The sequence below is a fragment of the Typopeltis vanoorti genome, chromosome 20, assembly GCF_054136105.1.
Source record: "Typopeltis vanoorti isolate ZY-2024b chromosome 20, IOZ_Tvanoo_1.0, whole genome shotgun sequence".
In the NCBI taxonomy this organism is placed as follows: domain Eukaryota; kingdom Metazoa; phylum Arthropoda; class Arachnida; order Uropygi; family Thelyphonidae; genus Typopeltis; species Typopeltis vanoorti.
Window position 1 is genome coordinate 82,823,355 of NC_143568.1, and position 18,442 is coordinate 82,841,796.

General features: G+C 35.4%; 1 protein-coding gene across 3 annotated transcripts in view; it reads left to right on the forward strand.

Annotated features, from left to right (window-relative positions):
* LOC150095606 (heat shock factor 2-binding protein-like) overlaps positions 1 to 18,442 on the forward strand; it is a 142,567-nt gene that overhangs the window by 66,343 nt on the left and 57,782 nt on the right. For all 3 annotated transcript variants that reach the window (XM_090410383.1, XM_090410382.1, XM_090410384.1), the window contains exon 6: positions 16,183 to 16,332. In XM_090410383.1, the coding sequence (XP_090266509.1) occupies positions 16,183 to 16,332 (150 nt within the window). The remainder of the gene's footprint in view (positions 1 to 16,182; positions 16,333 to 18,442) is intronic.

Below are 18,442 nucleotides of genomic sequence, written 5' to 3' on the forward strand. Positions count from 1 at the left end.
CCAAGTCCTCCATCATTTAAGAACTCTATTATACGTAACATAATTAAGGACTTTGTGGCATGCAATGCTTGCAGCATGTATGCGTCCCGGGAGTTGGATATGTGTCAGGTGCAAAATGTAGGAAATGGGAGGAATTCAATGAATTAGATATTTTGATAACTGACCTAGTTGTGTCAAGTACAGGAAATGAATGTTGGGAGTGTGGAAGGCTTGAATGACCGTGAAGTTTGTGGAGATGGTCTTTGACTGGTGAGTAAGAGTGACTAACTTGCAGAGAGGGATAGATGAGCTGAAAGAGGAGGTGGATTATTGCAAAGTGAATCAGAGTAGGAGTGAGAGAGAGTTTTGGGCATGATAAAAGAGGAGAGAATAGTAACAGTAGAAGAGAGGGAGTGAGAGAGAGAGTTATGGGAATGATAGAAGAGGGAAGAATGGAAAGTCAAAAAGAGGAAGTGGGAAGAATGCCAGGGAGTGCTGGAACCAGGGATAGAGTGATGGCAGGACAGTGGGTAAGTTGGGGCACACAGAGAGAGAGAGAAAGGGTTAGAGGAGAGAGAGTGAGGAATGCAGGTGAGCAATCAAGGAACAGAGTGGTAAGAGGTGTGTTGTTTGGAGACTTGATGATCTGTGGTGTGCAAGATAGGATGCTAGGGGAGTGTTTGCCTGCAGGGACAATAGAAAGTGTGGCTATGGCAATTAAGAGGGGTGAAAGGATGAATGAAATGATTGTGATGGTGGGCACAAATGACTTAAGAGGCAATGTAAATCGGCCAGCAAGAGATCTGAAATTCTTGCTTGAGGTTGTGCAAAAGAAAATGCAGAGAGAAAAGATTGTGTGTGTGTTGCCCAGATTATTGGGATCTCTGAGACGTTGTTGATGGAAGATGATATAATAACAGGAATTGAAGTAGCAGGGCACAGCATTTTTTGGCAGGATAGGAAAGGAAAGTGTGGTGGTGGAGTACTGCTTATGATAAGTGATGACTTATGTCCTCTAAGAGTGGAGGCTTTGGAAGGCAGTGACACTAATGGTTTTGAAAGCATGTGGTGTAAGGTAGAAGTAGCCAAAACTGGATATTTAGTGGGGTGGTGCTAGTGGGGAGCAAAGAGGGTGGGGGAGTGGAAAATGTTTAGGCAGTTGAGCCTGGCAATTGCAAGAAGAATGATGGTTATGGGAGATTTTAACTACAGCAGTATAAGCTGGGAAGAGGAAAATGCATGTAGTAATAAGGAGATGGAATTTCTAGAATTCTTGAGGGACAAATGTCTTAGGCAACATGTAATAGAGGGAACAAGAGGTTCAAGAGTTTTGGATTTGGTCATAGCATCAGAAGAGCTGATAATAAGTGAGATGACATCTCTCTCCCACCAGTTTGAGAAAGTGACCATATGGTTTTGACTTGTAAAATGAATAGACATGCAGGTGCATCAAAGAAAAGGGAACGTATGTAGAATTATAAGGCAGGTGATTATAATAGTCTTAGGTATCAACTAGGGACAGTTCCAGGGAGGGCAGAATTGGAAGGCCAGGATATCATTAGTGCTTGGGAAATTGTGAAAGAATATTTGTTAGCAGCAATAGTAATCTGTATTCCACGAGTGAAGAAGCAGACACAATTTTGTGTAAAGTGGATGACAAATAGGAACTGCAGTTGAAAAAGAGATTATGAAAGAGATATAAGGAGAGGGGTGGAGGGCAGATACATGGGAGAATATAAGACGCAGGCCAGGAGAATAACTGGTATGGTTAGGAAGGCAAAACTGGAATATAAGAAGAGATTGACACTAAGATCCAAAGAAAATCCTAGGGAATTTTTTAGCTATGTGGCTAGGAGGAGGAGAAATGATTGTGGAAGAATGACATTGCAGGATAAAAATGGGAATAGAGTGACTGATGCAGAGGACATAGTGGAGTTTTTCAATGAGCACTCTTTTGGAGTATTTTATCCTGGAGGAGAAGGTTTTAATACTAGAGGGATAGGGCAAGTTCAGGGTTTAGAGATTTTTTTTTAAAGAATAAATTATCTATTACACATTTTGTATGCACTTGATAGTTTATTATTGAACTAAATGAATGCATTGATTTGAATGAGATTTATTGGAAATGATAACCATAATTCAATTTAAATGTATATATTTATATGAAAAATATATGCGCATTTAATACATGCTAATTTTTTCAAACACTTGAAGTGTGCATGATTTACTGTTTTCAAGTAAAGCATGTAATTATAACGTAATGGCGGCTCATATTTATCGCTTCATGACTGAAAAAAAAAAAATTGGAAATATGTCACGTAGTGGAACATGCATGGAGTGAAAAGAACCGTGTAATATTTCTGTGAGAGAGAAATGAAGATTTTTGGAACTCGAAAGCACATATTTATGAATTCTTTCATATAGAAAGAAAAATGTTTAAAAGTTATGGGAGGATAAATTACAGCAGATTAAATTTTTTAATTGCAATGTAAAAATGAACAGTCTTTCATATAGAAAGAAAAATAAAGTTTTGAGCCTTAAAGAAGATAAAAGGAAGGAAGAAAGTGAAGATGATTGGCTTATGTAGAGATAAATAAGACACTAGATAAGAACAGGGATCTACAAGTTGTCCAACAGATAAAAGAGTATACAAAAAACACACAGGTAGGTTATTACTTATGTACATGAATGCCAGGAGTATCAAAAACAAAGGAGTAGAGTTTGTTGCCTTGGTCAGCACGTTGGTACCTCAGATTGTAGGCATTAGTGAGACCTGGCTATCAGAAGCAAACATATACTAACTGGTATTGGGTGTAAAGGGTACAGTATTTTCAGGAAGGATAGACAGGATAGATGAGAATGGGGTGGGTGTACTAATCATATTTGGATGACTTGAATCCAGTTAGTGTTGAGACCTGTGACTGTAATACTAGTAACAGTTTTTCATCTTGCAGTGAGTTTGAAGCCATATGGCATTAGGTGGAGGTTAACAAGATCAAATGCATAGTGAGGTGTTGCTACAGACCTAGTAGTGGATTGGTTGCTAGTGATGAAGATATGCATCCCCAAATGAAGATGGGGGGTGAAAAAAAGTAATCATAATACGGGACTTTAATTATCCAAACATTCTTCTCATAAAATCTCATGAGAAGAATAAAACTGAATTTTTTGAGTTGTTGTGAGACAACTTCCTCAATCAGTGTGTGAAAGAAAAAAAACTAGAGGTCCAACAGTGTTAGATTTGATTTTAGTGTCAGAGGGAGTTTTAGTTAAAGACATGACTATTCTGCCTCCAGTTGGTGACAGTGACCATGCAGTACTCACTTGGGAAGTAGCTAAGTTTATGAATATTCCATTCAGAAAAGGTTTCATGCGGAACTACAAAACAGAAAATTATGACCAACTGAGGAGTATGTTGGATTCTGTGCCATGGTATCAGTTATTGGATGGGAAGGATATTGAGAGTGCATGAGAGTGTTTAAAAAATACTTAAATGATACACTATCAGAACATATCACTAAAGTTTACAGAACAAATAGAGTAGAAGTGAAATGGATGTGTAATCTTATTAAGCAAGAAATTTGAAAGAAAAGAATTATGTGGAATGAATACCATCTGCATAAGGATGATATCCATTATGAAAATTATAAGCAGCAGGCCAGAAGAATCACAACTGTTTTACGGAAAGCTAAGTCTGAGTATGAAAAGAAACTGGCTCTACAAGCTAAAGACAACTCCTAAGAATTCTATCGTTATGCTGCAAGTAAAAGAAAGAAGGAATATGAGGAGGAATCTAAAAGCTATCAATCTGGTGTAAGCAACATTGTGCTTACTGCTACCTCTTCACTGAATGAAGAAACTCAGGTGTATGAGGAGGAAGTATGAGAGCTGTTGCACAAACTGAATAAGCATTCAGCAGTTGGGACTGATAAGTTATCAGCACAGGTGCTAAAAGAGTATTCAGCTGAACTGGCTATTCCTCTGACCAGGCTATATAATTTCAGTCCCAAAACAGGGAAGATTCTGTAGGAATGGAAAGGATGTACAGTAATGCTATTGCACAAAGGTGGTGTAAAGACTGATGTATCTGGCTATCAACCAATCAGTATTACTGGAGTGGTGGTGAAGATTTTGGAAAAATTGGTTAGGGCTTGCATACAGAATTGGATTGAAACAGAATCTATACTTTGTAATGAACAGCATGGGTTTATTATGGGAAATTATGTTTGAGTAACTTCCTCACATTCTATAAAATGTTACCAATGAGTTAGATAAGAATGCATATATTGCGATACTTTTGGATTTTGCTGAGGCTTTTTATAGAATACAGCATGGAAAACTGTTGCATAAATTGGAGAATATGTTTTGATAATAAAATATTAGCATGGATAAGAGGATGGCTAACTGGCAGCTATTAAAAAGTGGTACATGGAGTGTGTGAGTCTGCAGGATTTAAGGTAACTAGTGGTGTAGCACAAGGATCAGTCCTTGGTCCACTGTTATTCAATCTGTACATTAATGACATTGGGAAGAATTTGACAGGTGACATAGCTGTTTGGCATGACTTAAAGATAGATAGGGTAATCAGTTATGCTGCTGATATGTAGTAGACTTGCAGAATAATGGAATAAGCTAGAATTGTGGGCATGGAAAAATGGCTGTCAGCTTAATGCTAATAAATTTAAAGTCATGCACTTCAGTTATATTAGATATCCAATGCCATATTATATTGGTGGAATTATGCTAGAAGAAACTGATCAGGCTAGGGATCTTGGAGTTTTAATAGATAAGAAGTTGAAGTGCAAGGGTCATATAGCAAAAATTGTAAATACAACTCAGAGCATATTTAAATAATATCATTGCTGAGACGAACCTTGGCACGTAAAGATAAGGAAGTGATTTTGCTTCTTTACCTTGATAAGACATCACTTGGACTATTGTGCACAGGTCTGGGCTCCTTGTTTTTTTGGTGATTCTGATACAGTAGAGAGAGTACAAAGGATAGTGTTAAAATGATATTAGCATTATGGAATACTATAATAATACTCATAATATTATTATTAAAACAGACTGAGAATTTGTAGATAGGCAAAAGTGGAGTGATATGATTGAGACTTACGAACTTCTGAAAGGGTCATACAGGATTTCAGTTGAAGGAATTTTGCATTTTATGGAGAGCGGGGAAAGGACAAGAGTATCCTTGGAACCTGAGAATGAATGCCATCTAGAAAGGGTTGAAGACTAGATTTTTGTCTCATAGAGTGGCACGTGATTGGAATGAATTGCCATTGGATGTTGTGCATGCAAGTAGTGTGAATGAATTCAAGAGCAAGCATGATAGCTGGTGCATGTAATGTGTGATGTCCCTCGATGAGTGACTCCCTGGAGGTCTCTCTCAATAATAATAATAATAATAATAATAACCAGCAACTAAAATTGCAGCTGTTTGCATCTCTGGAAATAAAACTTCTCTGATGAATTTGTTGGCAGTTATCTGTGATCCAATAATTTAACATTGAATGAAGATGTTTTAAGAAAAATAAATAAATAAATTATGTGAAAAAAAATTATATATTTTGAATGCATTTAGAACAAGGCTGAAAATTCACTCGCCCCTTGTCTCTGTTTACTCCCCTGTACCGAATGGATTTCTGGAGCCCCAAGTGATGGAGACATGCCTCATCACATTCCACAATATAGTAAAGAAGTGCACTCCTTCATTCTTTTGTGACATACCAAATGCTTAGAACAGTTAACTTCAGCTTATTATGTGGAACTAAATATTTAAATGTTAATGGCTGTGATGTTGATGATTATTTATTATTATTTATTTTTTTTTTTTTTATATATATTAGAGCCACACATACAAAACCTCAGTTTTGTGTTTGTGTGGACAGGAGGTTAAAGGGAAAATAGGAATCTGCTGATCTTTCTAGAAGAGTTGGAGGAGGATGTCTTTGGGAATGACAGATGGAGACTGTTCCAAAACAACAAAGGTATATAAAATGAAAGAGGAGTTTGGTCGAGTATGTTTGAGGCTCATTAGTAAATGGATATTAAGCAGCAATTTCTTATGTTCTTACAGTTCATAAACCAAGTGAAAGAATGATAGTGGTTCAACAGAACATTATCATTGAAATAATAAATTTAGTTTAATCCTTTATCCAAGTGTGAGCAAACAAAGTTTGCATCTGAAAGTATCTTCAGGACTGCAGTAGGGTAGTACAACACCGGGCAACTCGTTGCAAAGGTGGACCAAGCTAACATCACTCCTATCTCAGTATCTCCCATAATGCATAACACATCTCCTTGCGGATATATGTATAATGTTATGTATTAAGGGAAGGGCCACTACCCAGACTAGTTTCGACCTTTATTGAGGTCTCTTCAGTGGGAGCCAGGCCCAGACGTGGAGATACCAGCCAGAAGCAATAGCAAGGTCATCTCTACATATAGGAGTTGCCAAAAGGTGTGCCACCTTTTTATTAAATTACTCTGGATTTAGAGAAAGATGTTGAAAGTTTATTTTTCACTTGGTTAGACTATAATAAATTCAGTTTAATCCTTTATCCTGATGTGAGCAAACAAAGTTTGTGCCTGAAAGTATCTTCAGGACTGGGGTAAGGTAGTACAACACCAGGCAACTTGTTGGAAAGGTGGACCAAGCTAACATCATTCCTCTCTTTGCAGCGAGTTGCCCGGTGTTGTACTACCTTATCCCAGTCCTGAAGATACTTTCAGGCGCAAACTTTGTTTGCTCACACTTGTATAAAGGATTAAACTAATTTATTATAATCTAACCAAGTGAAAAATAAACTTTCATTATCATTGAAATAATGATTGTCTATGGACCAGTGATTGGAGTGAATATTTGAGAGATTGTCCTCTTTGTACATGAGGTGCACCTCATGTGAGCTGTATTCCAAGGTAAGGTGGTTTTAAAATTTTATAGTGTTAGCAGGTGCAGATCAACATGTGTCTACAGTGGCAAAGCAGAACACTTAATTTTTTGAAAGCTGTGAATAGGCTATGGATGCGATGATATAATTATAGGGTATAATTATAACTTATAGATGCCAGGAAATTATATTCTTGGTTTCGTCCTTTATTGAAATGTAAGCAAACAAAGTTTGCACTTGAAGTCACTTCACAACTGGGCTATTTGTATAAACAGGCTAATGACTTCATATCAGTTGCCTTGGTATCCCATAATGCAAGACATGTATAATGCAATGCATTATGGGAAGGGCAACTACACTGACTGGCTTTGCCCTTTATTGAGGTCTCATCAGTGGGAACCAGCCCCAGAAGTGATACAAGGTTGAAGTAATGCAGAAATCATATTTCCATATACAAGTAGTCAAAAGGTGTCACGCCTTATTACTGAAATACTCTGGATTAGAGATAGATGTTGAAAGTTTTTTTCACTTGGTTATACTATAAATTAGATGCCAAGAAATTATATTCTTAGTTTCATCCTCTATCCAAGTGTAAGCAAATATAGTTTGTGTGTGAACTAACTTCGTAACTAGTCACTTGTATATAGAAGCTAATGAATTCACATCAGTTGTCTTAGTATATGATCTACATTACTTCAACCTTGGTATCTCTTCTGGGTCTGGCTCCTGCTGATTAGACCTTAATAAAGGTTGAAACCAGTTTGGGTAGTGATCCTTCCTATAATGCATAGCATTATACATATCCATAAGGATATGTGCCTTGCATTATGGGATACTAAGGCAAGTGATGTGACGTCATTAGCCCTCAAGTATCTTAGTCACGAAGTTACTTCACATGCAAACTGTTTGCTTACACTTGGATAAAGGATGAAACCAAGAATATAATTTCTTGGCATCTTTAACTTATAACTTCCTATCAACAATTTTTCTCCAAATTAATCTGTTAACAACCTCTTCTCTTCAGTTCACCTAGATCTTGGTCTTATGTGTCTTTTTCCTACCATCCTAGCAAAAAATCATTTGTTTTGCTAACTTCTCTCCAATTCTGTTTAAGTGACCATACTGCCCAAGATTATCTCTGACACATTCCTGAATGCTAACAGTATCAGTTTCTTTCCTAATATCATCATTTTTAATGTGATACTGCCATTGATGCCATATGTTCACTTCCCTAAGGTTTCTCACCATACCAATTTTGCTAAATCTGATGTATATTTCCATATCTAATTTGCCAAATGTGCCTAAATAGCTGAAATGTTTTATTTATTTGTTCTGTAGCTTCTCTGTTTAGGATGCTGATGTTTTCATTGTAATTGCCCAATTTCATAGTCTGCTTTTTTATTGCTGATTTTCATACAACATTTATTGTAGCACTTATTCAGTTTTGTTAGGGAATCCTGCAGGCTTGTAGTGGGTTTCTTTAGAAATATAACATCATCTCCATAAAGTGAAGAGCTGAGATTAACATCTTCAATTTTGCTAACAGGTTTAATACCAGTTTCCTTCATAATGTGATCCGTATGGAGATGAATAACAGTGGAGATAATATACACCCTTGTCTCACACCTGATTTAACATCCAGCCATCTTCCATTACCTTCTTAATTTCTAACTGCTGACTTAAAACTCAAATACAGACGATGTTATATTTGATATAATGTCCCATTAGATAACTAAGATACATTAGCTTTTTCAAGTGTGTGTCGTGACCCATTAAAGGATCATGATTAATGTTCCGCACATCTAAAATTTTCTTTTTAAAACAGTTTTTTGTATATAATTTTAAAACGCTGCACAGTTGTCGGGTCGTAAAACTTTTCTGCAAAGCAGTTTCATGCCACTGTAAAAAAAAATTAGTGGAAATATTGGTCATTATATTAATATAGTGGGTCTTAACAGCTCACATTGATTATCAAAAATGAATTTTTATCTAGACTTATGGATTAATTGGAAATTAGATCCCATTCTTCTACTACTTCTAAACTTCAACTAGCAATATTTTAATGAATTTAGGAACATTTTCTTGGTTTGCTTAATTAAATGTGACATTGAAATCACTCGGTAAAAAAAGTTTCCGAATAGAAACTTTTTTTATTTTATTTATTATTATTAATAAATTCATGTATAATATTAACATTCTGTTATATTTTTATATACTTTAAAAAACAAAATTTGGGTCACAGTGTAAGATGTATTTCCTGTGTTGGATCATGATTAGAATTTTGAAAAATACTGCATTAGATATATTAGATTCTATTAGATACTTAGATTAAAATTATTAAATTTAGTGACAATAATGTGTCGAACATTGAGATAGGCCACATACTAAACTTACTTTATAATTAGTATTATTATTACAATTATTAAAAACCAGGTCAAGTTCTCAGTGAAGTTATAAAAGTGCTTCTCCAGTTAATACTATACTTATCCTTAACTACTGTTATTTCTTCCTTTTTTTTTTTTTTTTGCTTGCACAAATTATTCTGAACGTTTCTTTACATAGCTGACAAAATTAATGCTTTATTTGTGTCATTTATGCATATATTATATATAGCTGCTTAAAAATGTTCCGAAATCATTGGGTGCAACTACAAGTAAAAAAAAAAAAATAAATAAATAATAAAAATGCAGTGATTTGTTATACAACAGTCTGAAAAGTAACTTGTCATTAACTGAGGTATGGCTGTATAGCAAAATACTTTTAATAAAACAATAAGTCAGTTCACCACTTTCTCAGAAACTTAAGTTGCCATTATCAAGACACTGAAAAACTGTACAGCATGTAATCATTTGGACAATTAACAAATGCACTACAAGTAATAAGATCACTTGTTGAGAGCTGAGATGTGAAGTGCAGGTGTTTACATTTGGTGAGATGGTCTTGTGTGAAGACTGATTTGGCTAAAAATTTTTCACAGTGACATAGCAGAAGCTCTTCAAGATGACTGTCTGCTTGGTTGCAATTATTTGTATTTTGGAAAACTTCTGTTACTAAAAAAAAAGTCTTTGAGATTATTACGATTTGTGTAATAGCGTTATGAACTAATTTTCTTGTGTCAAGATGGTTAAATTCAATACCGTACTGAGCTGGTCCAGATTTTTCATGTTTTTGATCTAATAAATTGTATTATTATTCTTATTCTTCATGGTTATCTTCATACCAGGATGGTCTTTCCTGCTTGACTTGAGCACTCCACTCCATGCTGATAAGAAATGTTTTAAACTCCTGGAAAAGAAAGGGTCTACGAATCTTGCATCTTCTTTGGGCAGGAAGTTTAAAAGTTTTCTTTAATAGTTTGAGTACAGTTATGATGTGAAATTGTAACAGCCATACTGCTGTGATAGAGATATAACTTTGGTGCACTCTGTTTAAAAGTTTTCTTTAATGATTTGAGTACAGTTATGACATGAAATTTTAACAGTCATACTGTTTGTCAGTGTTACCTTTTATGTAGGATAGAGAGATAACATTAGTGCATTCTGCATTTTGGGTTTGAAAGGGGGTAAGATTGATTAATTTCTTTTTTAATCAATTTACTCATCATTTTTATTGTTGTTGTTTTTTTGGCTAGTACCATACACTGATATCCATGCCATTATTCATTGGGGGTAAAATAGATTAGGTAATGACCTAATCTATTTTAATGTTAGTAAAATGTGTCCCATCTTCTTTATTTCTCTCTCTCTCTCTCTTTCTCTCTCTCAGAAAAACATACAACCTCTTCTCAAGTTTGAGAATACCTAGCTCACCAAACATTGTATTTTTCTCTTCATGTTAATATTTGCTTCTGGCCTTTCCTAGCACAAATACATCACGTCCACAGCATCCTGTCTCCAAAAATCTTGTCTTTTTTATTTCTACTTATTCCATTCTGTATATACTTCCACGGGTACTGTTCTATTGAAGCGACATCCATTATTCTTCCACTTTCCTCAAAGCTTAAAAATTTATGAGTTATAGTTAGTTAACATCTATTACAGTCTAACTACAAACTTACCAAACCACTTTCTCTTCCTTTTTTCATTTCATGTGATGCTATATCCTGGAACAATCTATCTCGCATATTGTTCCTCAAGGACTACAGTTTCCATCTCTTCAAACAGTATACATTAACAGGTTCATTCTCTCTCTCTCTGACTAACATATGGTACTAATGTCACAACTCGTTTTTAGTTACATATATATGTTGGAGTTAAACCATGGCGTCGTAACTGCCATGTCAGTTACAACGGCATGGAAGTGATAGCGAGGGGGGGGGGAGTTTGATTAATGATAAAGCAGGTGATAATGACATTAAAAAACTGAGTGAAATTAACGTGAAAGTGGGCAATAATGACATTGAGAAATGTCATCATTGCCCATTTATTGCCAGTCACATGCACTTAGTCAAGTGCGTGTGACTGGCAATAAAATAGTGAGAGTGAACGATAGCAAAATGTGATGCAAGATTTGAAAGCTGAGTTGTTGAAGATGAGACAGATGCTGAGTGAAATGAAGAGAATTGGAGATATGTATGGAACAGTCATCATCATCATCCAAAATCCTGATATATACCCTCAAGGGGTGTACAGGATATGATAGTACTACATGAGCAATTACATCATTATTAACTTGCTATCTACAAATTTCCTCTAAATCACTCTGTTACCTGTCAAGACTCCAACATTATCAGATCTTATATTTCTATCTTCTAAGGCACTGTTTACTGTATCAATCCACCTATATCTTGGTCTTCCTCTGGGTCTTTTTCCTATCAACCTGGCAAAGAATACTTGTTATGCTAATCTTTCCTCTCCCATTCTGTTTAAGTGACCATACCACCTGAGGTTCCTGGATGCCAACAATGTCAAGTTCTTTCCTAATATCCTCATTTTTAATATGATATGTTATTACTATTGATGCTCAGTTCGTGCCCCCTAATCTTTCTCAGGACTCTCATATCTGCAGTCTCTAGTCTTTGGTCAAGTGTTTTATTTCTGACCCAGCTCTCAGATCCATAAGTTAAAATTGGTTTGAATACTGTCTTGTATACAGCTAATTTCTCTCTTATTCCATATAAATGTATTCAGTTGACTTCCTACCATACCAGCTTTGTTGATTCTGTTGTCTATTCCCATATTTAATTTACCATCTTCACTAAAAATCATGCCTAAATAGCTGAAATGTTTTACTTGTTCTATAAGTTCTCCATTTTCAATGCAGTTGATATTTTCAATGTTTCTGCCTATTTTCATTGTCTTTGTCTTTTTAATGCTGACTTTCATACCATATCTATTACAACAGTTATTCAATTTAGTCAGGGAATCTTGCAGACTTGTAGTGGATTTATTTAGAAGTATAACATCATCAGCATAAAGCAAAGAGCTGAGATTAACATCTCCAATTTTGATATTAGGCTTATTTGAGTTGTAAGTCAGCAGTTAGAATTGAAGGAAGTACAGGATGGTGGTTTAATGTTAAATCTGTTGTGAGACAAGGATGTACATTATCCCGTCTGTTATTCATTATCTATATGGATCACATTATGAAGGAAAGTGGCATTAAACCTGATATCAAAATTGGAGATGTTAATTCTCAGCTCTGACACCATATAACTGTAGTGTTTTGAATAGCTTCTCTCTCTCTCTCTTGGCACCTTGTCATATGCTTTTTCCACTACAAAACTTAAATACAAATCTTTGTTATATTCCCATGATTTCTCAACTATCTGTCATAAAGGGAAAATCTGATCCTGACAGCCTCTATTTGGCCTGAAACCAGCTTGTTCTTCACCAAGCTTCTCTTCCACAATCCTTCTCAACCGTTTCTCAAGTATACTTGCATATATCTTACCAGGAACACTCAGTAGAGAAATACCTCTGTAATTTTCACATTCAGTTTTATATACCCTTTTTTGTATATGGGGTACTATGAGAGCTCTACTTCAAACATCTGGAATTTGTACCTCTGTCCAGGCCTTCTGAACTATGCAGTGCAGCCACTCTAAGACTTTTATACCGCCATACTTGATCATTTCTGGTGAATATCATCTATTCCTGCTGCCTTTCCACATATCAAGCTTTGATGTTTTTTTCTACTTCAACTGAAGATATGTATTCTTGACTGAATGCCTGGTCAGTGTTTGTTACTACTGTGCTGCCATCACTGTTTGTTTCATTTAGCAATTTTTCGAAGTAATTGCTCCATACATCAAGGATATCTTTTTCTCCTGTTTTCATGTCACCTTTAATCACCTTTATCATATCTAATTCCTTTTACCACACTCTTTCCTCCATTTCTGAGCTTCTTCAACAACCTACAGAATATTTTGCCGCCTTCTTGATATTTACCAAAGTCATCCCATGACTTTTGCTTAGCTAGTTTTACACAGTGTTTAGCTTTCTCTAAGAGGATGATGTATTTTGTGAAGATAGAAAAGGTAAAAACATGCTGTATTGGTAAAATTGTATTTCAGGAAATGGATGAGATTTGGGATCTTTCATTGATGTAGACAGTGGACTGAAGTTCTGAGGGCACATTGTGCATGTTGCAAAAACTGCACACCATATTGCTGCTATGATAAAAAGTACATTTACATGTAGGGATAAGGAGATGATGGTGCATCTATATAAGGCACTGGTCAGACCACATATGGAATCTTGTGCTCAGATTTGGTCACCTAGTTTTCATTGTGATGTGGAAACAGTAGAGAGGATCTAAAGATGAATAATCAAAGTGATACCAGGATTATGGAGTATTGATTATGAAGTACATTTGAGAATGTGCATTACATAGATTGGTTGATGGGAGGAAAAGAGGAGATATGATAGAGACCTTCAAGTTAGTTAAGGGATTTTATCAGATTAATACAGAAGAAATTATAAAAAGAGTGGATGTTATGATGAGAACGAGAGGCCGTCCGTGGAAATTGTATAGAGATGTGGTGAAGAAGGGAGTGAGGAGTAAATTTTTTGTGTGGAGAGTTGTTAGTCAGTGGAATTCATTGCCTGAGTGCGTTGTGAGTGCAGGAAGTGTAAATAACTTAAAAGCTTATTATGATAGACATGTTGCTAGTTGAGTGGGTCTCCTACGATGAGTCTGTTGATTCCATGGAAGTTACTAAATAATGAAGGAAGGTGGAGTTCTATTGATGATAGCACTCAGTCTTCTTTTTTACACTTTTTATCTTCACAAAATTCATCACACTCTTCCATTTCTATTCCTATTAGGATGTCATCTTCCTCCAACCATGTCTCACTTATTCAAATAATTTTTGTTGGAATAACAAAAAAAAGATGACAGGGAGAAGGGGGGAAATAATAGTAGTAGTTTTGAGGCAGTATGGTGTGAGATAGAGGTGAATAGAATCCAAATATTGCTCTAGATCTGCTAATGTGGAGAGTAGTTACCAGAAAATGTTGTATAAGCAGATGGAAAAAGGTTGATCATTATGGGTTATTTTAATTATGGCAATGTAGATTGGGATTACAGGATAGCAACCGGAAGTAAAGAAAATGAGTTTCTTGAATTTTTGATGGACAACTACCTCGGGCTAAGTCTGGTGGATAGGAGGAAGAGAGGTGATATGATAGATATGTGCAAGTTGGTAAGAGGTTGTTATAGGATTAACATTGAAGAAGTTTTTCATAAAATGGTGGGAGAACAAGAGGTCATCCCTGGAAGCTGCATAAGGAGGGCATGAGCAAAGGAGTGAGAAGCAGGTTTTTTGCATGAAGAGTTGTGAATGATTGGAATGCATTGCCTGACAGTGTGGTGTCTGCAGAAATTGTTTAAGGCATAATATGATGAGCTGTGTATATGACATAAGGGACCTCCTAGACGAGTCTGTGATTCCATGGGGTCTTAGGATAATAACAATATGAATGATGAAATTAATGTATTGAAGGTTAAAGTTTGATCTAAAATCCTTAAATGTTGAATGGGTGGTGATGCAATGAAACATGCAGGTTTATTGTAATTAAATTGATTGAGAATAAAATTACAATAAAGCATTTTTTTTTAACTTAAATATTGTAAATGATATCTGATTCTCTTTTAAAGTTTCTAGTTTCCTTGCGCTAATAAAAGATTATTTACTAAGAATAGTTTTATTCATGCATAAGCAGCTGTCTGTAATGCAGATTGTTTTTATTCCTCTAATATATAATACACAAATTTTGGAAAATACTTCATTAAAACAACCTAAGCATTTGCACTGATATCACAGTGCAGTTTTTGTGTATATGATGATTAAGCTCATTATCAGGTTTAATGGAATAAACCAGCACATAGAAACAATAAAGTACAAATTTATTGGGTCCTGTACTTCATCTCCATCACAAAGATTGTAAAAACACACATGAAACATTCAAAACATTAAGTAGGAAAAAAAGGCTAACAACAGTACCCATAAAGGGCACCCCTCATAGACTCTGCTTTTAATAAAAAATTTTTTCACTTATTGCTTCGAGTGTTTTGTGTGTGCTTTTACAATTTTAAGAATGTATCCCTGATGATATCTCTGTTAACGAGATGAAATATAGGATTTATTAAACTTGTATTTATTGTTTCTCTGTTCTGTATTCTTTCTATTAAAGCTGATAATGAGTTTAAACCAGCACATTAGTGTAAATACTTGATGATTAGTCTATACATTTTGATTATAAGGTATTTTGGATCAGCCATTAAAATAAACAGCTTTGCAACACATTTGCGTTATTACAAATTATAATATTATCCAGCTGTAAGAAGTGTTGTTAAAGCAGTTGGTTTTCAGCATTCAATCAGTTATAAACATTAAATAAATATACCATCCTGTCTAAACAAGCCTAGTTTTTCCAAGCCTATTGTTCCTTCTTGGCTCCCAGAAATTCTTTGTCCAAAGAACAGGATGACTTGCTTTCCTCTCTATCAAATTTCCTTTCCATGATGGACTATTGTTATTGTCTAGATTAAATTGAAAATAAAATATGCCTGGATTCATCTTTTAAAAAAATCCAATTTTTAAACTTCAGTACAGATAAATTTTGGTCCGAGAATTTTGATCTCAGCTAATAATTGCAATTTGCTCTATTGAATTTTTTTGAAAATCTATCATTTGGTTAAAATTAAAACCAGCAGTGCTCCTAGGACTTTAGTTGGGACATTTCATTTGTTTTTAATCTATAAGTGAATTGCTGAAACTGTTATGATGTTAATCGAATGTATTAGTTCGAAAAATGTATAAATTATATAAATGTATATTTTTGCTGTTTCTATCATTTAGGAGAAATTTAATACCCAGCACGAAGTTCAAGAATTGCTACAGAAATTGTGTGCGCAGTCAACATTTTATACAAAGATGGGTGCAGCTTCTTGTACACTGTTGTGGCGAGCATCTCAGAATGAAGAATGTGTTAAAGCAATACTTTCAGGGGTTAGTGTAGAATCTCACTCATTTCACAAAATTTCAGTATATGTTAAAAAAAAATCTGGTTGGATCCCTTTGTGCTTTGTTTTGTGCTCAAGTTATACAGTAAATTTGCTTCCTTGCTTACCATTCTCATCTCTGTTACATCCCTCCCCCTCTCTCTCTCTCTCTCTCTCTCTCTCCTGGTTGTGTGTGTTTAAAGCTAGGAATACTTTAAAATATATTTCATTTATTTACCAAATAACAGCTGTGAAAAGTACTCCAAGAACAATAATAACAATGATATAAATGATTTTGTTTCTTAAAATATTGTTTTAGAAGTTATACCTCATTATCAGCATAGTCAAACTATTGACTTGATATTATGGCAAAATAAAGGAGTAAAAAGTTCTTCAATTAAAAATTAATATATCATTATCATATCCTGCTATTTAAGCAGTGTAAGGTGAATACTGTATATTTCAGTTCTGTTTATACTTAAGTATAAACAGAACTGAAATATACTTTAGTATTTATCCAGGACAGGTTCCTTCATATTACCAGAAAAGTGAAGTTAAAAGTGAAGTTTCATAGTTGTAAAAAGTTTTTTTTAACTTTCTTTTTAACTAAGTGAAAAAACCTTTCTACAACTATCTGTGATTCAGAGTATTTTAATAATAACGTGATACACCTTCTCGCTATTGTGTATAGAAAATATATGCGTTCTGCATTAATTCAATATTAGTATTATTTCTTCTGGGTCTGGCTTCCATTGATGAGACCCAGTCAGTACTAGTCAGGGTAGCAGCCCTCCCATAATGCATAGCATTTTACACATCTGAAAGGAGGTGTGATTTGCATTATGGGATACTAAGGCAATTAATGTGAGGTTATTTATTTATTTTTTATGTGAATCCTGCCTATGATAGTTGTAAATCTATTTTGCATGACTTATGCAAAATAGGTTTTGCATAAGTCTGGATCATATAACCCATATAGCTATAGGTTATATGATCCAGAAACTTTGCTGTGAAGACCAAATGGAGCTTTTCAAGCCACTTTAGGTACTTATTAAGCAGTTTAGGGTAGTCTCACACCAGGTAATTTATTTATTCATATGGAGTTTCCTCCCTTTTCTTCCCCATCCCTATTGGGGCAAGTTGAGCCCCCTCATGGAGGGTTAAGTATTTATAGCTGTAGATCCGTGTGTTCAGGGGGCCGGTTTGCCTGCTTGCAGGGTGAAAAACTCCAGATAAACTGGGGGAAAAAACTCTGCTGTCCACGCCCAAGACTGGCTACCTTGGCTATGGCTGAGGAAGATCCTTAAGCTCTTGACGTCGGCAACAGAAATCGAACTCAGGAGACTCCTTCCCCAAGCATATGGTTGCGAAGTTATGTCCTGAATGAAGAACTTTAAAAAAGAAACAATTGATTCACGATTTAACAAGTCAGAAAAATCAGCTGAGAGAAAAAACTTGTACTCGAGCAGAAGAAATAAAGTACTAACTGTAAATAGAAATAGAATTACCTCCTTTTAGTAGAATTGTAAGACCATGTAAAGAACTGTGTGTATAAATTGGTATTATATGAATGCATTATGTATACAATGAATGGGTAAATTTGATGTACACAATAGTCCAAAGGTCACGGGTGGGCCTGAGGCATTGGCAGTCTTGGAAAGAAACGCACATTCATTTCCCGGAAGATGCTGCAAGAGATCTCGCGATGTGCCGAAATTCCTGCAGACGAAGAAAGTAATGGGCGGGAAAAGATCGCAGAAAGTAAGAGGGCGCTATCGCAGCTAGTAACAGGGTGCTAAAAAAGGGGAAAGTGAAGGGAGAATAAAAAGGGTTTGCACCCCTTTCTCAAGGCTTTTTTTCACCTATTTTGCTGGTTGATGATTCGACTGGACAGGAAGTTCCTGATGGTGTTTCTTGGCGATAGTACGATATCGGACGGTGTGCCTTTCCCTTTGATGTCTGAATTTCTGCTGGTACTAAAGTGTGAGATGTCGGCATATGCTGTCTTTGCTCCTTCGCTGAAAGTTCCGACAGAATAATATCGCGTACATAGCCTATGAATTGGCAGTAGAAACGAGGATGGCCCAAAACAGATCGAGAATAGACAAAGGAAAAAC